At 41.5% G+C, this 25,254-nt stretch overlaps 2 protein-coding genes across 2 annotated transcripts in view; one reads left to right on the top strand and one right to left on the bottom strand.

Annotated features, from left to right (window-relative positions):
* CPT2 (carnitine palmitoyltransferase 2) overlaps nt 1-25,254 on the bottom strand; it is a 65,832-nt gene that overhangs the window by 16,956 nt on the left and 23,622 nt on the right. The gene's annotated exons all lie outside the window — the stretch shown is intronic.
* SLC1A7 (solute carrier family 1 member 7) overlaps nt 1-25,254 on the top strand; it is a 48,554-nt gene that overhangs the window by 8,395 nt on the left and 14,905 nt on the right. The window contains exons 3-7 of the mRNA XM_068198788.1: nt 6,085-6,300; nt 17,399-17,441; nt 18,224-18,443; nt 20,716-20,815; nt 22,101-22,334. Coding sequence (XP_068054889.1) covers nt 6,085-6,300; nt 17,399-17,441; nt 18,224-18,443; nt 20,716-20,815; nt 22,101-22,334 — 813 coding nt within the window. The remainder of the gene's footprint in view (nt 1-6,084; nt 6,301-17,398; nt 17,442-18,223; nt 18,444-20,715; nt 20,816-22,100; nt 22,335-25,254) is intronic.

Below are 25,254 nucleotides of genomic sequence, written 5' to 3'. Positions count from 1 at the left end.
TTTGCATCCTGACTTTTGAATTTAGGAAACACCTTTTTTTTTTTAATCAGAACAGCTGAAATCAACAAGCCAACCTGAATTCTGCATGAGCTACAATGCAATCCCCTTTGTCAGTCAGTGACCAAAGGTTGCTGTTCATCCCTTCCAGCAGTCACAGATGTATCATAGTAACCTCACGTATGCAGGTGACAGAACAGCCATCGGACATCAGCCTTCACTGTGTGCTGTACAAAGTCCTGCCTTGTATACATTAGTCCATAAAAGCAGATTTCCTACTGCACAAGAAAAAGAAAATAAAATGCATCATGTGAATTCCTGGCAGGATTTTTGCTGTGTATGTAAATTTGGCATTAAGAGTTACAAGTGTTAGATTATAAAGGAGATATCAACATTTTGGGTAAAAAATAAAAATTTTACTATTTTATAAAGCAATTTAAGAAATCAAATCTCAAAATTATGCATGTTATGATGTATTAGAAATGTGGATTGGTTTCTTTCCCAGCAGCCTAGCTGTAAAATTAAACATAATCACTGCTAACAGTGTATTGATCTTCTGACATGTTTTTGTTGCTTTTGTTGCTTGAAGATCAAGAGCCAGATTTTCCATCATGCCTGACACCTTTGGGCTTCCACTGTGTTTAGTAAAATAGCTACATACTGGGACTCTGAAAAGGGAATTCATATTTCAAGTGTTATTTACAGATGAAAACCCAACCATACAGAAACTGCTGCAGCAGTCCTGTTTGTTCTACAGCTACCACTTTCTGCAAATGGGTTGGTTTTTTTTTTAGCTTAGACACAATTTCATTTATATCAAGATGTCTAAACTTTTAAAAAGCTGTTTTCTATTACTGGATTTGCAGAGGAGATGAACCTTAGTAGCCCCTTGGACCTTCAGGAGAGCTCCAGACTTGTCAACTCCTTTGAAAATCAATGTAATACTATGAAATTTTTAATAATACAAGACATTGGGGATCATTCCACTGGCCACAGTGACAGAGATAGTCCCTTCCTTGTGTTCAGATCAGCAGAAGGCTGCAGCACAGCAGCAGTGTGCAAAACTCCTGTGACACATCTCTGTCAGGAAGGGCAGAGCACGGGGCAGGGTGAAGCAGACAGGGCTGGGCTGGCATCTCCCCACCCCTACCACTGCCCTTGCTCTGTTGCAGCCATGGCAGGGTCTTGCTCTGTAGGTGATTTACATATTAGAAGAAAGCAAAAGGATATCCTGAAAAGAAAAAGTCATTCTGATCCCTCTTTCTCACTGCTGAAATGATTTTAACTACACTAGAGACTAAGAGCAAATCAAGCATTACACTACAAAAAGAGCCAGAGAAATTTTCTTATCTGTTTCTTTCATGACTGTAGAGTTGTATTTTCTCTGTTGCAAACATTACTCTGAAAATGGTGCCTCCATGGAAGTGAAGCAGCCTTTTCTGAAAGCACAGATAGCTGGGCACAGATAAGGAAATGTGTGATGGTTCACTGCAATACAGAGATGACCTCAGATTTTTTTTTAAATGTTAAGTGGTTTGTCTTCATTTGAAAGTGCCTTAACTTCTTTGTTTCTGAGTCTCTAAAATGGAGATACTGCCCTCCTGCATTAGAGGAGGTTCCACTGGTGAAGCATTTTGAGATGATTAAATGCACATTATTATCATGTTGAGACTCGAAGGCACTGACCTTGACAAAAAGGTGAGCGACAGCCTGCCTGCATGATCAAGCAGCATTAGTGAAGCCAGCACTTCCCTTTCATGATGCTCAACTGGAATATAATCATCTCTAATGTAGCTGTTGGAGGCACTTCCCAGCCTCACTGGCAGAACTTGCTCAGCAAGGTCTTTTCCACAGCATGCAATTACAAAATGAGAATGGGAGGGAGGGAACGGGATGAATGAAAACAAACATCATTCTAGGAACAACTGTTGGTGGTTAATACTTGACCATTACTTCTTGACAGGATTAATGTCTTTCTAATCACACTAATCCCTTCTGATAACTTTATCCATAATCCATCTATTTCAAAGCAACATCCAGATGGCTTCTGGTGGAGAGGAAGACAAAATAAACATGCAGAATAGGGTCTTAGCAGCAGCTTCTTGTGTTTTCCCTTTCTGGGTATATAGGGTTTGATCTTGAGACAGGACAAAAAATGTGCTTTCATCAGACAGCAAGAGAAAAACCTAGAGAATTGCAGAGAAGATAGAAAGTTCTATTTTTATTTGTAAATAAATTACCTGATGCTTATCTGTGACAGCCAGAACAAGCCTAGAGGTGCTCAAAAGGGTTTAGCTACTTGTTTGCATGGGACTAATTAGATTTCCAAGACATTGGAAAGAATTCCCTTCTTTATGTCAAAAATTCTATTTTAGTCTTGGGGGTTTTACACGAATTTCCCGCAAAGCAGACATGAAACTTAATACTTGGTTCTTTGGTTCATACAATTACAAATACTTTAAACAATGTAGAAACTGACTTTACCTTTTTAATTAGTCACATATAATTCCTAGAATTGAAGATGTCTTCCCCTTCACTTTAGGCTCGACAGGTTTTTTTTTTTTTTCCTACACAAGCTAAGAAATGGTGTCTGAACATTAAATTACAATTTTGTAGATTTTTTTCCCCAGACTGATAAAGGAGATGTACAGTAATTATTTAGAAAAGCTGCAGATTGCTTTTTATTGTCTTAATCCTGTTTTGTCCGTTTGGCGATCATTAAAACACACTATGGAAGAAGCTACACATGAATTACACGTGTGGAAGCTACTTAACTACACAGCTGCTCAAATAATTTCAATCTATGTATCAAATATCTGCCCTGTTCTTCCAAGGCCAACCAGATCCTGAGGTTTGACAAGAATTAAAGGTACACTCTTTTCCATTCCAGTGTGCTTCATGAGAGTCTAGCAGTGGAAGCCATGAGAATAGCTTTGTTCTGGTTTAGAAGAATCTTGGGAAACTCTTCAGAAGTTTTTATGTAGCCAAAAATACCTGATGAAAATTAGACTTTGAGGGAGGACCTGAGGAGGATACAGTGATCTTAGTTTAAACTAGCTGGAAGCTTATTCCTCCTGCCCCTCAGTTCCCTAGGAAGTGAGAAGAGTACTTTTCCTTGTCATCCTTTGGCTACATTGTGTGAATGTTAGAACTCTAGAGATAACAGTAATAAACTGCTGTGATGTGACTGTGTATTACTTACTTTGTACAATAACTGTGATAACCACTCTGTCTCTAAATCTTTGTGTCTTTTGTCCTGTTCCTTCTGGCATCAATCACATGAAGTCAAACAAAAAATAGTGAATGAGTGATTACTGTCTCGTTCTAGTTACAGGCATTTCTTTCTGGAATGATTCTGAGCTATTGCCTAAAATGACACGACCACTGTTACTCCCCAGCCTTTGGAGAACTGGTTCCAGTGGTCCCTTCCTGAGCACTGCAGGCCATGGAGAACACAGGGTTTTGTCTGAGCCCAGACCTCTGTTCATGCTTGTGTCGCATCCCAGTTACCCCACTGCACCTCCATAGTTAATTACTTTTGATGACTTTCTCATCACAGCATGAAGTGAGCATGACTTTATCTGGTGACAGGATAATCTCATTACAGATGATGATCTTGTTAATGAATATCCCCAAGACAGAGCAATCTCATTATTAGCCCCCTCAGGATTTGTCACCTATGAGCCAAGGTAAGATTAGATTCCAGCTGAACAACATCCTCCCAAATCCTAAAGCCCTGCATCTTGAGGCTGAGGCAACAACCCTAAACTCGCCAGAACCACTGGACATATTTAATTAGGATTTTTGTCCCTAAGTACTTCTGGAAATACTTCTCAGGTGAGCAATCAAGACAGGGTTCATTCCTCTGCTGTTCTGTAGACCCAACAGGGACAACAAGGAACAACAAGGAACAGTGTGGCTTCCCCACAGTGACAGTGGCTCCAGGGCAGCACCAGGGAGGCAAGGGGAGTGAACTCTCTGTCTCCTTGGCAGTGCCCTCTCCCAGGAACTGCTCTGCCTGCAAGTTACAGCTTTGCTGCTCAAAGTCAGCCCTTCACACCACTGGTGTCACCTGCATAATGTATCTATAAAGAACCCTGAAAATTGTTACCATGAAAAACATCCAACTGGTTAAAAATCAACCTGATTCTCTTTTTTTTTTTTTTTGTTCCCTGGGAATGTGGGATGGAACAGTGCTGGACTCTAGTACAATACAGGTATCTACTCTGTGCAGCAATGAGCTGTCAAACTGGCTCAATGGCCTGCAGAACCTCAGCCTGAGAGAAGAGTTCAGTCCTCAAAATCTAGTAACAACACAGGGGTTTTTTTTAAAGAAAACTGTCACATTAATTTGAGATAAATATATTTAACTTAACTGTTTTATTAAAAAATGTTTCAGAATATTTACTCTTCTGCACGGGCTCATCCAAGGGAAATGCCAAGGAACAATGTAGCATTCCTACTACTGTATTTTCAATATGCAGTGCTGTATTTGTACAAAGTGCTTTGCAGACACACAGAAAGGTGGGATTTTTATCAAATCCAATGATAAATTAAAGCAAAGAACAATGGTTACAAGAGTGAGAGTTGCTGAGATGCTCATTTTCTAAATTATCCAAACTCCAGTGCACCCTTGCTCCTACAGTGTTAAAACCCATGCTAGATGAGAGATTGGCAATGCAGAAAAGCAATACATTTTCTCAATTAATCCAGTGGGTAGCTGGAACCTGAACACTAAATCCACCCATTTGATTTCATTAAATCTACTATAAAGGCTAAGCTGCACTTTAGCATTGGCTCTAGACAACCTCTCTGAGCAGCGTGAGGTCAAGATCTCATTCAAGGAGGTGCAGCTTAGTAAATATTTATGAGAACAGGCCTGATAAACAGGTCTGTTTTGATGAGAAAGCTGGACACACCAAATAATAAATGTGGTATTTTATTTCACCTGTACTTTTCCTGAGATGTATGCTTTGGAGAGATCACAGAGAATTATCTAAAGGGAAATCTCAATTTAAAGCCCCAGACAACACTGCTGTCAGTGGAAAATCAAATCCCAGACTCAGGTCGCTTGGAAACTGCATCAGGGTCTGTGTCAAAGTAGCCTAAAGAAAGCTCAGGGGCCAAAGAGTGCTCTGTCTAATCTGCCTGTACAAGAAGGTCAGTGGGAGCTAAATCTCATGGTAGAGAATTGTAAGGCTTGGCACAGGCAAACTGTACAAGCAAGAGGATGGACACTGGTGATGTTCTGGCCGTGCCAGGCAGGGAGCTGAAGAGGAAAGATCCTGATGGGTCCCTTCCAACTCAGCATATTCTCCGATTGTATAACTCTGTTATTCTCTGATACTATGGGAAGGCTGAAGTGATCACAGCATGTTCTTTGCTCCCAACTGGGCAGCCACACTTCCCACAGAGGCGTTTCCTCTGAATCCCATCCACTGTCCCCATTTAGACTGAATTACAGTCTGAATTACAGTCTGCTCCCAATGTGCTCCCTGGCAAAGCAAAAATATATTGAATTTATTTAAAAAGAAAAAAAAAAAGTTATTCTTTTTGCAAAAGAATGGACTATATGACAAAATTGCCCCTTAGTGTTTTTAATTTTAAAAATGTGTCCCCACTTCACACAGGAAGGGCCGAGTGGGTTGATTAGATTTCCTTCAGAGGTCCATTCAATCCTGAATTATTCTATTATTCTGTAAAATTATGTGTAGAGTATAACACACAGAGTTTTATTAACTATTGCCACTGCTCCTGTGAACTGAGCCATCACATGTGTAACTTTCGTAAAACTCTCCCTGGAATTCAGGGAAGAGTCAGTAGGATTCAGTCCCCCACATGTGCAGCCTGAGCTTGCAAGTTCCTTCCAGTAACCAGGATCTGACCTGGCAATTGGAAAATGCCCCTTCAGACACAGACACTACAGCTTTAGTGTTATGGCAAGCTTATTAAACACTGCCACGTGGAATCAGCTGTAAGAGAAGCAGGCAGGCTGGAATAATTCAGAAATTAGGCTTTCAGCTGCATTAACAGAATGCAAAATAATGTTCATTTAAATACAATTTCTGCTGTGTTTTCTTCCCACAGCTTGATGTCTGGGCTCGCAGCCCTGGATGCCAAGACTTCCAGTCGCTTGGGAATCATAACTGTCACTTACTACCTGTGGACAACCTTTGTGGCTGTGGTTGTGGGAATAATTATGGTGTCCATTATCCACCCTGGTGGAGCAGCACAGAAGGAGAGCACTGAGGAGGGTGGAAAGCCCATCATGAGCTCTGCAGATGCACTGCTGGACTTAATCCGGTAACGACATCCATTCTTTCTGCTTTCTGAAGGCAGCATTTTGTACAGAACTGCAGGAGGAACTGTGGCCTGAGCCTCAGTTCTGAATCTAAGGATAAATGTTTTGTTGAGACTGAGAAAAAAGTAAGTTTCAGAAGATAATTTTCAAGTTATCAGATGTTTATACTGGCTGTTTCTTGTAAAATTGAAATGAATGGCCACCAACCAACAACAATGGAACAGGTCTTTTATACCCCACAGGACTCCATGTAGCCTGTGGACCTCACCATCAAATCCATTATTAGGGTCAAGGGAGTATTAAAATGTCATGTTCATTTAAATAAGAGTAGACAGTTGCAATTGGCAACACCTTAAATAAAGGGATGAAATGCACATTTTTCAGAAAATAATTCTCAAAAGTGCTGTTACAGCTGTTCATACCAATTTGCAGATAAAGGACACAATTAGAAAGACCACTGTTGTGCATTTTTTATTCTGCTTTGGGGCTTTTTCTTATTTGTTTTATTTTGTTCATCAAAAGTCACAGTTGCTCTTTTAGAGCAGCATTAGGGCACTGCTGAAATTTCATGGCCTTGCCTGAAATCCCTTTTTGTCCCAAAATTTCAGGTGCTAGTGGAATTAGTTTGTTGACTGAATATATTCTGTGCCTTGGACTTATTTTGCTCATGCAGAAAGACCAAGTTTTGCCTTTTTTTGGTAGTTCCTCAAGTTGCTGATCTCATACTACATCGGTCAAGGGCTTTCAGGCCAAGTGTGTATCAGTACCACAGAGAATTCTCTTTGGAGTCCAACTTCCTGAAATTAAAAATGGTTCACAGTTTGCCTTTCAAAAGCCCAAATTCCTGACCCTGACAGCATGACAGCACACAAAGGACTTTAATTAGACTTATTTGGACTTCAAATCAAAAGGAACTGGGAAGAGAAGCTTACAAAAGACCCTTTTTTTCTCCTCCAAGTTGCATTTACCCAGGCTACCTGTATTTGTATTTTATATCTTTGTGAGAATGGGCCAAATTATTTTAGTCATGGAGCAGCAGCAGAGGACAATCTCTTCTGTAGTTTCTCACAAAACCACCATCTTCATCTGCACTGGGAACCCACCTGTATCTCTCCAGTGACTTTGCCATGAGGGATGGATGTGCAGTGGAATTCCATGTCTGTTTGTGACATGGGGTTAAATCACATTATTCTGTTTCTGCTGCACAGAGGACTTTAATTCACACACCAAGAGCAAGTTACAAGAGTTTTGAATCCCTTAGTATGACAGAGTAGCATAAGAAGTAAAAGAGAATCCAAGAAAAATGTGACCTTAATGACTGTCTTCATAGTGGCAGTGTTTGGGAAGCATTCCTAGTGTGCTGAGCTGTTTCTAAGGCCTCGGTCAGAGACAACAAAAGGCACAGTGGGACACACAGTGCAAAGGTACATCCAAATAGACCTTACAGCTCTGTCTGGGAAGGCTCTCCCTCACCACAGGTTTTCATTCCCCTTCTCACACCAGCCCAGTTCCCTTTAGAAACTGCTCAGTGTAAACTTGTCATGGAGATGAGTTAGATGGAAAGTAATCTGGGTTTTCAAAATCAAAATTTTCTATACTATTGCAAAAAAAGACCGAGACCTGAGACCTGTCTCATCTCTTCACCTCTGTCTGGCACTCCCTGTACACCAGGGGTGTTGTGGTGAGAGGTTTGGGAACACTTTATTTCTCTGAGCCTTACTGAAGGTCAAAAAACATGTCCTGATCTAAATATTTACAAGTATCTTCTATAATTTCACTTTTCTACAAACATTTACCCAAGCAAATCATAACAGCTTGTTTGCACATTTCAGGTATTCAAGTTTCCAAGCAGCCATGTGCTTCTAGTCTGCAAAACCTTAAATTCTTCACTGGTTTTGGCAGGTGTCAACAATGACAAGGTCAACAAGCCCCTCTCATTACCAAAGGTTAAAAAGAGAGAATCCAGCTCAGACTCCTTTTGCTGTGCTCAGCAGCAGCCACAGCTGCAATCTTTCTATCCTGAGAGCACAAACGGATGGTTTTTATTCCTCTGCTACAGAAATAACCACACTTACTAAATAAATAAATAACAACAGAACTGTGGGGAATGGGCTTTCAGCCTAGGCAAATACTATGGGTGAAATTCTGGCTCTGCTGCAGTCAGCTGCAAGACTCTTAAAGATCTGTGTGGAAGTCTGGATTAAATGTAATGATGTATCTGCTGGTCTGAGCTAGAAAAGCTGATCCTTTAGCTCAATGGTAAATCACTTCCATTCACAGCTGGAAACCATCTTTTTCGGCCCAGATTGGCTTATCTTCTCAATTCATTAATTTCCTCTCCATTTATCAATTGCATATGTGCCCAGACGTTTACACAGGAAACATCTGGTATTCTGCAAATGAAGAATGCTAAATGTACAAGTGAAGAGATGATATATGTGACATTATTGTAGGGTTTATTTTAAAAGCATGAATCTTTGCATGGGGACCCATGTATTCACCCTCATTGATTTCAGATTTGAAGCCACTTTAAAATGATGAAAAATACTATTATTTCTTGTGATGTTATATACAACACTGTCATGTCTAGAACTTTTGGCAGGAAAGATGTTGCTAGAAATTGAATGTTGAATTTTTGTGTGAGATTTTTGCTTTTGGTAGTGGTTTTAATTAGAAATTAAAGAATATACTAAATCAGCAAAAACTGAAACAAAAAACTAGTGCAGACCCTCGTGGTTATCCTAAACATTTGCAACACTATCAATAACCACATTATTATTATTATTTTGCATTATTTTGTAGATGGCATTTCCCCTGTATATTTGTCTATTATTTAAAAAAAAAAAAAAAACAAACAGCAAACAACAATGATTTGGTGAAGATATAACAGTGACACTGTAGTGCATAATTCTGAAGTGGCTCTAAACTTCACATCAGCCAGGAAATACATAATCTCATCAACATCCTGAATTTCATGCCCCAAAAATTGCATCCATGGTTCAAACTTTTTTTTTTTTTTGCCACTCTAAACAGCTGTACTTGAAAGATTTCCTTTCTAAAGAGAACCCCAGGGGACTGGGGACAAGAATATTCTGCTGCCTGTGGAAGATGCGCATTTAACCAGGTGGTTCCTGTGCAGGAACCTGTCCTTGCAGAACCTCCCCCTCTCTATTGGATCTGGACTAAGGACAAGCTCAGGAGGCAGCTGTGACTCTGAAGCTGTGCAGGAGATGCTGTTCTGAAGATGCTTCTCTCTTTAGCCACCACTTTATTGCCCCAGTGAGACAGATGTACAAATCTGCCCTCATTTTGTTCAAGGTTTCTGCTGCAAGCATTGCAAGGCCTATGAAAGTACATTTTCTTCCATTTAAAGCTCTATATAATCCTCAGGCTAAGGATCATGTTGTCTTTAAGCACCTGGTGCTTTATGAGTTTTTATGGATTCATTCTCATGATGTGCAATACTTCTGTGAGGTAGGCAAGGACTATTTTCCTTTCTTACAGCTAGAGAGCCAAAACACATGGAAAAGAAATTATTTCACTGAGGATTGTTCAGAAAATTCTGTTGGGCCAGAAGAAATCTTCCCAGCTCATACAAGACCTGGTAGGGTTCTTGTAGGAATATGGCTTTGGGGCATTTCAATAGCAGTGAATCAACAAACATCTCTGCCTTCTTCTTCCTGTGGGAATTATTGAAATTAACTTTCTACTTCATCCACAAAGATAAGAGTGACATTTTAGTAGCCTTTTATGAGTTCAGAAATTAAGAAAGGCAAGATACAATTTTTAAAAGTAATTCAGCTTTTGAGTGTTTTATTCAAAAGGACAGAAAGGGACATACTGACATGAATTGTGTTCCATTTAAAATATCAGGCTTACTTTTGTAGCATAATGACCTGACTAGGAGACTAGAAAATGCCTATAATTTGAGGACAAACAATTGCAAAACTTATTCTGTGAGCCAGGAGGACACTGTTGACATTAGCAGTTAATATTTCCACATCTGTTACCTTTGATTTAGAAGGGGAGATTCTGCTACGATTGAAATCATGCCACCTGCATTTCCCACCAAGGGAAATAAAATGTGGCTTATGAAATAAAACAAGCCAAGTCTCAGCCAAACTGGGCTTCCCCTCCTGTTTTAGATCAGGCTGACTGCAGATTTGGCCACCAGCAGGTGCAGGGTTCATATACATTATTGGTTTTTCTCAAGTCTAACAAGACAGCATGGAATTGTAAACTTATTCAGCTCAAAAGCCCCAAATAAACCAATTCAGTGAAGGCAGACAGGATCAAATCACACCTTGACCCATGAGAAATAAATTTGTACATTTCTGAAGTTTACTGGAAAGAGAAATCAGAGCATTTTACCACTGAATATTCAGGATTGCATCCCATTTAATAGCAGGTACCCAGAAAATCAATTTGGCTTAACCAAGAGAGGCTTTATTTTTATACCAGTAAGAGTTAGAAGAGGATATAAACACTGTAGAGGATTTATGTTTTCATGGGAATCCTGAGCACTCTTTAAAATCACTTCCTTTCCCTTTTTTCAAGCTAAGGGCTATATTCTATATTATTGAAAATGTGTTTTTTGAAAATAGGGCAGGAAAAACCCAGGATCTTTTGTAGTGTGGAAAAAGGCCAGTCTGTGCAGAATCAGGAATCACACCTTTAGAAGTTTACAACTGAAGACTCAATTGCATGTAGACACAGTAATATATTTTAGAATGCATTAAATGATCCAGCTTTGAACCACGAAAGAACTTTTGAAAATAAGTATGCTGTACATTAATGTATCTTTTGCCAAAAGCTACTGTGTACTATGATAGAAATATTTATCTGTCCCCTATGGCAAAGCACCATTTTTTACTCTTTTCAGATTGCCAGGTTTTTTTCATCTCACAAAACCAGCCTTATGCCAGAAATGTTCTGCCCTGGGACCAGGTCTTTGCTTCTGGTTAATTTTCAAGAGTTTGATCTCCACAGGAGCCCCAACCTTAAGTATTTACAAAGACTCTCAACCATCTAAATGTGTGGTCTCTATTTGGCACAAAAATTAATCCAACATGGAATAAAGATAATTCCATTATGAAAACCACCCTGAGGAGATGGGATATGAAGCAAATTCTGCTCTCTGGTCAGGAAGCTTTAGTCACAGAGAGGGAGGTGCACAGGGGCCAGGAATTAAAAGTGCACTAGGAAAGCTTTGACCTTGCAGGGGAATTTGTTGCCCATCCTCCTGACTATTGGTCTGGAACCTCTTCCTGTGTAAACACACACTTTTTATGGAATATCTTGCCTTGCTGGAACCACAGTGGAAATACGTTGGGCCTGACATGTTACCTTTTATATAATTCAGCCTTTTTGAGATGCCTAAAGCTGTGATGTACTTGTGCTTCCACTTTCAGAGAGCCACAGCCCTGCTGGGGCTTTGTCAGGACCTCTTCTTTCAGAGGAAGCAGGGTAAGAAAGTTCAGATCCCTCACTGGAACCGAAATGCCATGCAGCCCTCAGGACAGATAAAAAGTCCCCATTTGACAAAATGATTCCACAATATGAGTTCTGCTCTGATCTTTGAAAAAAAACAAAGCAAGACAAAGTAACTTAGGCCTGATTAGAGATTTGTGGATTTTCTAAGTACTTTTTATCCCAATAATGAGGATTTTAGTGCCTCATTAATTCTGCAAAAGCCTTCTTTGGTCACTTTAGCAGGAGGTAGTATTACTGAGAAATTATATGAGGCACCAGAGGTGACTACTGATGTGCAAGATGGTTTCTCACATGGCCCCTGCTATAGGTTGCTTTTTTGTCTTTCTGGATTAAATTTTGCCCTTGCTTTCAGCAGTGCAAATCCTGCTGGAGCCCCTGACACCAGCAGGAAGGTATCAGATGTATGACTAAGGACAGGACTTGTGGCTCATGTGTAACAGTAGTGAGGAGTCTACACAGCTGATGATGAATTCATGCAGAGAACATAAAAAGTAAACAAATTCTTGAGATTAAGGTAATGTCACTGAGAATTACCTCAGCCTATAGGAAATAGGAGCTACAGTGCTGTTCATTCTTGGAAAAACTTGCAAACTTTACAGTTCTCATGTCAAGCCATTCAGGCTCCAGTTTTGCTCTCTGTACCCTTGCTGTATACAGTGACATGGTAAGGTCTCAAACACGTAAATATTAGAATACTGTCAAATTCCCAGCCTTAAAACAGTGTTCTTGCAAGCTCAGCTACACTTGCTCAAATTTGAGAGCAGAGCATCCAAAGCTGCTTTATGCCTAGTGCAAATATAGGCCAATAAATATTATGAGGACACATGCGTAGCAAAACCCCCAGCCTGGTGGCTTTAATTCCACAGCCTGGGAGACTGCAGCCAGACTGTCTGGTGTGGCAGGGATTAGGGGCTGATAACATCGAAATCTGAGAGCAAAACCAGATTGGGGCTGCAGAGCACAGAGTGCCAGAGGGAAGGGATGTTCTGAGCCAAGAAAACATCTGCCATACCTGTGGCAGTCCCGCGCTAGAGCCGCTGGCCTCGTTTCTGACTGAAAGGACCTGCAAAAGCTGAATGCTTTGAGTTAATGACACTGACTGTGGTCAGGACTCAGAATGAGTATTTCAGATATTCAGTAGCATTGCTGAAACCAGAATCTGGCCTGCTATTTCCAACAGAAGTTGTCCAGGAGATGTGAAGGAGCTGTCCCAGCAGCTGCAGGCTCATGGGCTCTGGACAGTTCAGTTAACAGTGTCACAGTGACACAGTTTAACTGTGCTGCTCTTTGTGCCACTACTGTGGTTCTCAGAACCAACCACCTTCTAAAGAGACAAGAGGGCTCCCACATCCTGGGGGCAGTGCTGAAGAATGGCTTCCTAACACAATTCAGCTTCCTAAAGCAGCTGAAATTAGGGGAGCAAAATCAACCAACTGTTCATACATAGGTCAGTTGCTGGGAGACAGTGGGGAAGGGAAGAGGACCTTCCACTTTTGGCAAGATGCTGATTTGTCCTTTGTCTAATGGGAAGCTGCACCCTCAGACCTGCTGCTCAGACCAGGTGCTGCCTGCACTTTATACAAGTCTTCAGGATTTCTTCAAAATCCATGACTACCAAAGTGCAGAACATAGGTTGCCGTATTTGTCTCGTATTACATGTACATACACGTTCCTAAATCAATACATCTACATCTGAATTCTCTTAACCCATGCAGAATTAGGGAAGGGCTCCAAAATGTGCTCGTAGAATGCAGCAGCCTGTGCATCACAGCAGGCTGCAGTCAAAGATGGTGATTAGTGGGGCACTTGTGCATATGTGCTGCTGTCACAGCAAATGCAGGCCAGGCCCACTGTGCCAGCTGGGCTCAGTAGCTCAGCTCTGTAGAAGGTTCACTGAGCTGATATTGAAGTTTCATGCACATTGATCCTTTTAGCCTCAGCTAAATACTCCTGCTCTATCTGGCAGAGTTCCTGAGGCAGAAGATGCTCTGGGAAATGTCATTCCTCAGGGCAGGCAGTATTTAGCTGTTAATTTTTTATGTAACCAGAAAGCCTGTGTCTTCAGTTTCTGTTTTACAACAATATCCTTGTCTCAGACTTAAATTTATCTATGTTTTAAACCAGACTCTGTCACTGTTATGCAGTAGGTTTAATTCCCTACTCTTATGTGAAATTATTTCTGCTAGGAATGCTGAACTGAGCCACTGAGGTTAGACAATGTTGCTTGTGCTAGAGAAATGAATCCCAGATCACATTAAGTTTCCTGCACTATTATTTTGTGACCTGTGTCTTGTAAGCAATCTGCAAGCAATGCTGGAACTTCAGAAGTATTTTATCTGTTTGGCTTTCTTAATTGAACAAGCACAAGAGTATTTATAGGTGCTGAAGCAATGATGAGCTCAGTTTGATTCACTCCTTCCTAAGTGCTGGCAGTGACTTTAATTCAGTGTACATCAGTGATAAACACAGTGCCTGAGTAGAGACACAGCCTCACTTTACGATCCTGATCCATGTGGGTACATCTGGATCTCATCCAGAGCTGCAGTAAAGCTCATAGAGATCTGCAGGGGCCAATCTGCTGGCAGGCTGGGTGCTTGGAACAGAGGTGGGCAGAGATGGAGAGGTACAGCACTCTGCCATTCATTTTGTTGTGTGTTGGGGCAAATGGATGTGTCTGGATTTTGAGCCAGACTGAAGCTGCCACTCCGTAGCATTCCCCAGGACTCAGGTTTGGTGGGCAGGAACCCACAGGAGGGTTATCCCAAGGACCTTGTGAGGATCCAGCCAGCCTCCCCATCCCAGTTCCACACTAAAATGTCAAATCCTCTATATCACTCTCCCTTCAGTCCCTTGTTCTGAACCATTCCCAGGAGATCCTTGCTAAACATCCAGCTCATGGCTGGAAATATCAATGTGCAGCAAAACATACCCCTCAAGAAAGAAGTGTTTCTGAAGAGGCCTGACAGAACCAAGAAACCCTCCCAGCTACCTTCCATCTCTAGGTGGCAGTTCAAATCTTTCTTCTCATTTTTTAGTTTTTAGTCCATTAAAGATCTCATTCACCAATTGAGATCAATTAAAGATCTCATTCACCAATTGCTCTCTTAATTGTTTTTGATTAACAAAACTTAATTTTGGCTAATACTGGATTTTCTCAATCCAAGTAAACCAGCTTAAAATAAAAATAAGCCGAGGCTCTGGCACACACATTCAGGTCATCCTTTCACCAGATAAATTGTGTAACTTTGGTAAGGCTAGTCTCAAAGACTGGATCACAGTGCATAATTTATTAAAAAATATTGGGAGAATTCCAGCATCTAGTATTAAGTGGGTAGTTGTAATTCCTGCAGGATAAAGAATGATAAAGAAACAAAATGCTTTAATCCTCTACAAATTTGTCTAACATTTAAATCTAGCTACTAACCATATGGTATTTCCTTTCTCAAGCAGTCTTAATTGTTCTTAATTCTACTAATTAGGACTGTGAGGGAGAAAGTGGAAATCATCAGCAATGTAATTCCTGTTTCTGTGCAAAGCCACAGCTTGTACATGAGGTGCATACTCAGAGCTGTGCTGGAATCTCTGTGTGGATCTCTGCTTTCAGAATGTTTCACATTCTCACAGCAGGTCAGAACACAAGCCCCACACTGAGTACTCCTGTAGCACCTTTCAGCCCAGCGAAACAAAGACAATTTAATATTAATGAAGCCTTTAACAATCTGGAAGCAGAATTCCCTTATGAGGCACAATAAAACAGTAACCACCTTTACTCTCCAGTGCTCCCCCTCCTATAAACATTCTCTTCATCTTCCCAGGCCCAGCTCCATCCAGCTGTTCCTCAGTTGGTTCCCTGTGTCAGTCAAGCCCCCAGGGCTCAGGCAGAAGGTTGTGCCTGCACCTGACAGGGAAAGGATGCACAGCTGCCTCTTGTCTGTGTCTTGCTTTGGCTACACATCTGACATTTAAACCAGAGACTCAGCAGCTTCATGGACAGTCTGCAGAGACAATCCAATGCCTTTATGAGACTCATCTGCTTCCAAGCAGCAGGCCAACAAGTTCCTCTTATGTTCAGTCTTCTGTTTCAATCATTAGGCAGTACTACTATCACTTAATTAAAATCTTTCTCCCACAGTTCTCCCTAAAAATGACAATCAATTACCTCTTTGTAGTAATTGCTCTCAGTGACTGATGCTACAAATGCAGAATCTACCTCATACTTTTAAGTGTGACCATAATATCATGTAATAATCACTTAAAATAGAAAAAAAACATGTTTTCTACGCCAGTGCTGCACAGTGACTCCGTTAGCAACAAGTATGTGCTGCTGCTGCTGCTTCTGCAGAGAGGAAAGCAGCTCTGGAAAATTTCCCTGGTTCAGCATGCATTTAACTGTCCATGCACACAGCAATTCTCTTCAAAACTGAGAATAGGCTTTTCACATATCTTTGAGGGTTAACCTGTCTTGGGGTTTAAGCAGGACTTTGAATTAAAAGTCATTTTGTTGGAGAAGTCAGGAATTTCTCCTTGCATAAATTCAGGTATATGAAAGACAATTGGGTCATAGACTGTCACTGTCTTCTGCCCCAAGGTTCAGAAGCTTAGAGTTGGAAATAAATCAGACCTGAAAATGATCCTATTAGAATCATCACAGAAATCTTGGTTCCCAAATGCTGCATGGAAATGTATGACTTTTTAGCTGGTTTTTCCCAGTTATACTATGATTCCTCTTTGAAGCCTGCAGAGGGTGTGCTCTCCGTTTCAAATAAGGACTGAATGTCTTTCTGTCTTTCCAGCTCAAACTGAAATTACAAATTAGCTCCATATATAGCTGTGTGAAATGTTACAGAGTGAGATACACAGAAAGTCAGAAAAGGTGACAAAAAGGGTTCCTTTTGGAATTAAAAATCTATTGGTCTCCCTGCAATCTCAGTGTGGGGTCACTGCCTTCCTCTGTAGCTCAGCAAAGATGAAGATGTTGACCTCATTCAGGTTCTTATTCTGAAGCCTCAGAACTGTATCTAAATAAAATTTAGCAGTGTACAGCTCTAATCTCAACTCTTTTAATCAGGAATGAGATCCTTTTTTTGAAAAGCAAACCATTCTTGACCAAACCACTGCAAAGTCTACATCACCTGCAATTTTAGTGATGAAAATATATTGGGGTACTAGAGTTTATGAATTAGCACAGGAGTACTTAGAAGTGCCATAGTAGATTACAGCACCCAGGGGTCTCAGGAATACCTCCTTGACTGTCCTGAACAGCTCATTATCTAAGCAGAAAAGGCAAAATATGGAATAAAAGAATATTCACCCCCCCCCAGTCAGCAGATGGGGAAGGGAATCATAGCAATTATGTCACCCCAGTTAAAACACAGAGACTGTGTCAGAGCCAGAATCTGCAGCCAGAGCTCGTGGGTCTCACCCCAGGTGTTTGGAAGCAAGTCCCAAAACTTCAGTTCCGAGGAGCTGTGTCTCTGTTGAGCTGTGCTCAGCCCTTGCTCTCTCCAGGAGGGCAAAGAACTGATTTATCATGGCAGATCCAACACACAGTAAAAAGAAGTTGGTTTCAGTTGCACAGAAATTATTCTTCTATTTGTTCATTTTTAGGAACATGTTTCCAGCCAATCTTGTTGAGGCCACATTCAAGCAGGTAAGTGGCTATATTCCTTTTACTGATGAAAGACATGAGCCAGTATTACATGAAACACGTACCTTTGTAAAACACAACCCAGATATAGCCATGGCATACCACTGCTGACACTGTTAGTACCATCAGCATTTAGGAATTAATGAGTCCCATTCCATTAGCCTCAGCAGCCATGGTATCTGAAGGCAAAACAGGGATAAAGTGCTCTCTAGTATGACTGGAGAATAGATATGCACTCCTATGTCAGCTCCATGTCCACCTGAGGAGAGCTGGAATTTATTTAAGAGCACCCTGCGACATCACACAAAGGAAGAACAGAATATCATGTTCAATTAAAGCAACAAAGTAATGTATTGGAGAAGAATCTAATTACTCAGGTTGGGATTTGGCAAGAAAAGCTCATCTAAAAGTTCTGAGGGAGCAAGAGGCATGGCTGTATTTATTTCACCTGGGGGAATATTTCATGGGAACCTCACAAAGAGAGGGGCACTTAGAACCTCTAGGAAGTCATTCCTAGTTATGTCTTACAGGAAGGTAGCTTGGTCAGGAGGCAATGTGTTTGCTGCACCAGGGTCTGATTATAGGAAATTCTGGTTTTGTTATGTTTTTCCAAAAATTCAACTGTTTTTACAGATTTTATCAGATAGAGACGGGAGTGTTCATTCTCCTTTTCATGCCAGTCCCTTCAACATGCAGCATTGTTGAAACAGAGCACTTAGGAGGTCTCATTAAACTATTAATTCCTGTTGGGATATTGTAATAAAACCTGCTTTTTTTTCTTTCAGTATCGCACCAGGAGTATTCCCATCATTAAATCGAACAAAGCGGCATCCGAGAGCACCGCTCGTCGCATCATCGTCTACGGAGTCCAGGACGAGAACGGCTCCAATGTCCAGAACTTTGCCTTGGATATCACCCCACCTCCTGAAGTGATTTACAAATCAGAGCCAGGCGCCAGTGATGGCATGAATGTACTTGGGATTGTGATATTCTCTGCCACGATGGGTAGGTTTCAGACATGTCTGGTTTGTAATAATCCAAGTGTCCATTTAAGAGAAAAGGATTGGGGTGGGGTTGCTTGGTTTCTTGACTCAGCTTTTTAAACTGTTTCTATCTTAAGTTTTTGGGGAAAAAGGCAAGACTGTTACAGAGCTGTACCCTCACCCTTTCAAAGATAAATTTGCAAAATCCTTGATGACTTTTGTTCCACCGAGTTGAGTTTTCTGTGCATTCACTTACAATCTTTTATTTTTATTTATGACCCATCTTTTTCTGACTGTAAGACAACCTCGTACAGTGTGTTCAGATGAGATAGGAATTACCACCAGATCAGACCCATGGGCCCTCGACCTATATGCCAACACATATTGTTTTATGAATTTTAAATCTGTGGATATTCCTTTTTTGATTGAAACGTTTTGATTTTATTTTTGGTATCCTGCAATGAAGATTGTTATATACCACCTACTAGCTTGCCAGAGTAAGAGCTTCTGTCTGGCTTATTTATTTAGTTTAACTTGCTGGAGGAACTCATTGGTGCCATGTGTGTTATATTATGTTTGTGGATTTGAAAGAAGAAATTTAAACAAACATTTCCTAGTTAATCATAAAGTTCTGGTGACTTTTATAAGAAAATGCCGATCAAATTTTCCTTATGTAAATTTATTCTTGGAAGTTAATCTGATCAGCAAAGGTACTTCCATAAAACATCTTTGACTGTATTTATTATATTGTGGTTCATACCAGCACAAGGGGTCAAGATTCAAACCCCGAATTAGTGGATTTGTCTCTGCTTTTTTAGCTTCTCCAGTGGGTGGTATTCCCTGTACAACCCTGCTGGAAACTGGCTGTCTCCCAGTTTGTAGTATTTTATAGTCCATTTCCAAAGTACAACATCACCACAAACACTATTCCAGTCAAAACCTACTGGATATGAATGAATGAATTACATCTACTTAGTAGGACCAAGGGCAATTTTCTGCTTCTGAGAACAGAAGATCATTCATTGTCTGGCCAGAACTGAATGTATGACTTTTACCAAGCCCCTCAGTCTTGCTGGCCCAGGGCTCAGCAGGCAGAAGCTGAGACCTGGCTTCTTCCTGGCTGATGGACACAAAACAGCACCAGGACTGTCACCCACAGCATGGCTGCTGGGTCACCTCTGGCTGTACCAGCCATGAACAAACCTGAGACACCAAACCCTCAACAACTGTCATCACCAGGGACTATTTCAGGCTTTTGTTTTGAACAAAGGATGTGGCCAAGCCTATTGCACCACCTCCCTGCCTCCAAAATGGAAGCACTGGAACAGCTTAATGAAAGAGTGCTGTCTTCTGACCTAAAGGTTATGGCTTAGATGAATTCTAACAGGCTTACAAACTCCCATCTTGAGAGCGCTGCTATTGTGAAATCCCTGGATAAGGCAGCTGAAAGCCTCCCTGCCTGCCTCAGCAGGGGATGGCCCTGGAAGCAGCACTGCCTGAGACGTGGCTCGGAGCTGCGGGCTCCAAGGGCCAGAGCCGGGCTCCTGCTCAAGGCAAGGCAGGAGCTTGCCGTGCACATCCAGAGCAAGCAGCAGCACACACCCCACTGCCAGCCCCTGCCTCCCCAGGCAGCTCCCCTCAAAGGCAAACTCCCTTGGTGCAGCCAGTTTTTGAAGTGTTTCCTTGAGCAATTGACTCGATCACTTAAAATCCTTGCAGGGAGAATAGCTATAGGAAAATTATGTCTATTTATATGCATTAATGGAAACTAACAGTGTCTGGAGAATATATGGTTAGATGATACATCCCAGAGCTGTATTTAGTTCTTTTCTGAGCAATGAGGGCACATACATGGGTTTTATTTACTTTCTTCTTTACTAGTTAGTCTTTATAGCAATTTGGCCTTTCTCCCCATGAATCTGCACTTCCTTACCTCCCCCAAAACTGCAAAGCTTGACTGACTATTAAGGTTAATTATTATCATGTAGACAGAAAACTACTAAAAATATGACAGAGACTCCATTACTAACTCCCCATAACCAGAGCAAACCTCAAAACCTGGCTTTTCCTCCCAAGACCTCGTTGGTACAGCCTGGCTGAGACAGATTCCTTCAACAGAAAATGTTTCTCAGGTTGTGTCCCACAGATCACTCGGAGCAGGTAAATCCCATCCTGACTGATGGTTCAGGACACAGCCTTGCTACCAGAGGGCTTTGAGTTTCAGCAGGAAGGGAAAGCACTGGGGCTGTGTGTGAAGACACCTCAGAAACTGAACCCGAATGCTTTGATTGCAGGTATAATGTTGGGAAGAATGGGGAACAGCGGCGTCCCTTTGGTCAGCTTTTGCCAGTGTTTGAACGAATCTGTCATGAAGATAGTGGCAGTTGCTGTTTGGTAAGTAACTGTTTTACTAAGAAAATCAGTATTTTTTTTAAAGAATAAGAACATTTCAAGAGAAGAAAATGCACAGAAATCTCACACATTTATTTTCTAGGGAAATAAATGAGGATGAATAACTATTCATTTTGCAGGGCCTCAGCATTTGAGGATGCACATACATCTGTTCCTGGTCTGTACCATCCTTTTGACAGGGCACCCTCTATGTTACTCCCAAATAACAGAACATGGTATAGCTGGGTGGGGTGTGCTGTATGCCCCAAGGGCGCTGCCAAGCCCTGGGCGAGCCAAGGGGGATCATAGCCACCCAGGCCACACAAGGGAGAAGCATGATGGGATGCTCTAGCTGGTACCTCCATCCCTTCCAGCACTGCTGCAGACCCAGCCAGACCTGCCAACACACCTGACCCAAAGACCAGAGGAACAGCACGTGGCTGCCAACAACAAGCGCTATCAGCTTAGCACCTTCTCCCCACTTCAGGATGTCCCCCACTGTGGCTCTGCCTGACGTGGGACAGGGAACCAGCACTCAGCACACAGCCTCTCTTTCCAGCTACGTGGTCCAATGTGACTGAGCTGGGTCAGGGAATTGCTTGGGTGGATATGTCAAAGGAGGTCGTTTATTTCTGGAAAAATGAGGAACTATTGTCAAGTCTCTGGAGATGGCACAGCTGCAAGTGGAAGATGGCTGGATGCTCCCAGTTGTTTTTTTTTTATAATTTAATGTTTTTTGCATCCATGATTTTGTACGCAGCTGCGCACAGAAGCACAACAGTTTTGATAAACTGTCCAGAGCAGATTCAGAAACTAACAATTCTTCTGCCTATTTATCTGCCCCAAATCAAACCCCCAGGCAGTCCAAGAGCATGTCTAATGCATGTTGGTGTTTCTCCTCTGTCTTGCAAAGGCAACATAAACGTTTACTTAAGAGCTTCCAACAAAAATCCATGAACAGCTACATGAACACAAACACATGAGAGCAGCTCAGGATTCATTCCCCCTCTTCCCAGTAATTTACCTGCCTGAAGCTAAAAAGTCAGAGCTGCCTTTGGAACCAAAACATTTTAGTCGTTCCTTGCCAGCACCATAACCTCGGCTGCGCTGAGGGGGACCCCACAGACAAAACTGTCCAGCTCAGTGCTCTGGGCATCCTGCTCTGGTGTGGAGACACAACAGCCAAACCCGGACAGGGCAGGTACTGCACTGCCACTGGAAGGAGCTGCAGCTCTCACTGTGTGATGGAAGGGAGCTGTCTCCTAGTAATGTCTTTCTTTTTGCTCAGGTATTTTCCATTTGGAATTGTGTTCCTAATAGCTGGCAAAATCTTAGAAATGGATGACCCCTCCGCCATTGGCAAGAAGCTGGGTTTCTATGCCATTACGGTGGTGTGCGGCCTGGTGGTGCACGGGCTCTTCATCCTGCCAATGATGTACTTCTTCATCACCAAGAAGAATCCCATTGTCTTCATCAGAGGGATCCTTCAAGCCTTGCTCATTGCTCTGGCCACATCCTCCAGGTATCAGAGAGTTTCTAGACAGATCCAACAAAATACTTGCTAGAGTCTTACTCCAGCTATCTCTTGGGAAAAGCACACTATTGCTGTAGTGGAGCAGATATATCTGTATCTGAACAATGGTCTCTGTCCAATTCACTGGTATAAATTTAAAAAATGTGTGTCTCAACATTTGGAAGTTATGTGGGAGCCACTGGACAATAATATTTGTCATATTGTTTTCCTTTGGCTTAAAAATATTGGATAAAACCATTTTTTTCATAGAGGACTAGAAAGAAAACAAGTTCTTTTTCCATATAAAAAGTATTGTGCTTCTACAAAGTTAATGTATATGAGGGACATGCAGTTTGTTCAGACTTCATTTTTGGTATTAGTGGGGAACCTATTTCAGTCATGTGGAAACATTTTATCCTTTCCACTCATGTTAGTCTTTGTCTCTTGGTACATTAACAAAAGACTGTGGTTGCAAGCTATTGTCCAGCACTGGGAAAGTATTTAAGTGTTCTGCTCAAGGAATAGTATCTTTTGCACCCTTTTTAGAGAAGATGTACAATGAGTTTTAACCATAGCTGAACAAAGGTACAGTGAAAATGGGAACCAGCTTGTGAACAGGCTATGAAAATGACTCCCAACATGGATAAAATGGTGAATGAAATGTGCTTGAAAGGGCTGGAATTGCCCTGCATGGAGCAGATACAGAAATGACAATTAAAATAACATTTCTGTGTAGCCAATATGACAGCACAGTTTCATGGCATCTGTGGCTGAAGGAATGTCTACAGATTAGACAGTCTGATTCACAGATTTAATCTGTGAAGCCACATATTAAAAGAAAGGGGAAGAGAGAATTATTTCAGTGCAGAAGGTACTGGATTTCCACTGTGACATTTTACAAGGTGTTTTATTATATAATAGTTTGCTCCAAAATGACCGATAAAGAGCAGCATGCTGAGAAACACACAATCAAGAAAAATTACATGGTGAGTGGTGCTTAAACTCTAAATACACTTAAGGAAAGCTTTTTTATTAGAACATAAGTTTGCAGCTTGAGATGTCACCACATCCCCAGATTCATGTCAGATGAGAATTTTGCACTTAAAGACGTTAATGTTGGAAAAGGCTCATCAGGCTCACATTTGACACACTTGACTACCTTCCCTGCTTCTCCAGGGAATTCCCTTTCCAAAAACTCTATTGCTGACAACTCAGTTTTTTAATCTGTACCATTCCTTTCATTCTCTTTTTTTTTTCCTAGAAAGAGATAGCTTTTACTAAAAATCTGAGTATTTCTATTCTTTAAAAAAAAAATCCAACTTTTTTATGAGTATAGATGCCTTTAACAAGGGAGGTTTAATAAAGACTTACAAGATCAGCAGGTATTCCACCATTTCAAAACCATTACTTTTCTTGATTTTCTATATTATGCATCAACATTCCCTTTTGGTTTTATCACCAATTTAGGAGTCCTTTACTGATCTGGAAACTGATGAGAGAGAGGTTTCTGTCTCTGCTGAGCCTCTTTAAGGGAAACCAATTCTTACTTCAGTTTTTTTTCAGCCCCATTTCCTTAGCCCTTACAAGCTGATGTGAGAGTGCCCTCTGACAGTGGGGAATACACATGGAATTCATCTTTCTCTTAAACCTGTGCTTTGACTCTCCTGGGCTCTGACTCCCAGATAAGACCCTGCCTCTGGGGATATCAAGTGCTTTGAGACAGCACATTCTCCCTTCAGCTGTGCAAGGAATAATTACTTACAGGCCCAGAGAGGGTGTATTTGGGAACAGAGCTCTGGCACCAGCTGGCAGATCAGTCTGCACCAGAACCACCAGCAGGACTTGCTACCAAATTTAGTATCTTTATTGGCAGAAGCTAAAGTATCACCAAATTTAAGGTGAGTCCTAAGGAAAGGCACTGAATATATGGATTTGGGCTTTGGACATTTTTGGATTTAGCTGTTTGTCCCTCCTTAACAGTGTATATATTTTGCAAATCCAACACAGGCCTAACATGGTTTCCAGTGTTTTTCTGCTCAAATCACAGTGTCTTTTCTAGAGATAGCTGAACTTTTCACCTTCATTACACTGAAAGGAATGGATACTGCACATAACTGAGCTGTTGCCAAAAGAACATGCACAAATAACTGGGGCTGGACAGGAGAGCTGCCTCTCCTGACAGTCAACACATCTGTATTTGGTTAAATAAGACTTGCCACAGGGGCATTATATAACACATGTCATGTGGGTATTGGATTTTCAGATCATCCTAGAGGAGAACAAAGAGCTAATTTTTAAAATACTGATGTGTTTTTTGGAGATGTTTCTGTGTTGGTTCAGGTCTACATCTAAAGATAGAAAACCACGAGTAAGTGTGCTGATAACCACTGCAGATACTCTGCACCTGGGGAAAGCTTGTTTTTACAGCTAAAGATCAAACTACAAGAAGCAAAACAATACCATTTACAAAGCCCAAGAATGTAACACAGGAGAACCTGAAAGCCACTAAGCAGCCATCTGCTGGCAAGGATTTTACTGAATCTCAACATTATTTCTGCTCATTTCCCCTTACTGAAAGGTTCTGCACCCCATTCTCAGTCCCCTTATGCTTCTCCAGAAACCCCAACCACGGCATATTTTGCTTTGCACCAATATCAGTGGAGAGGCAGGGGCAGAAAAGCATGTCTTTTTCCTCTGGTGCATCCTTTAGGACACGAATGTGCACAGCTCCTCTTTCCTGCACCACTGGAGGTGCACAGCACAGGCTGCCCCTGCCCACCCTGCTCTGGGGTGTCCAGGCTGCACATTTGGGGATTTCTGACTCTTTTCTTCCCCTCACACTGTCCCTGATCTTGTCACCTATTATCACACTGAAAAAGCAGAATTTGGCCAGCAGGCAAAATTCTTCTTGATCTTAGCTTTCCTGATT

The sequence above is a fragment of the Anomalospiza imberbis genome, chromosome 9 (assembly GCF_031753505.1).
Source record: "Anomalospiza imberbis isolate Cuckoo-Finch-1a 21T00152 chromosome 9, ASM3175350v1, whole genome shotgun sequence".
Taxonomy (NCBI): domain Eukaryota; kingdom Metazoa; phylum Chordata; class Aves; order Passeriformes; family Viduidae; genus Anomalospiza; species Anomalospiza imberbis.
The sequence above is the reverse complement of the archived record's forward strand: the minus strand, read 5'-3'. Positions and strand labels throughout refer to the sequence as shown.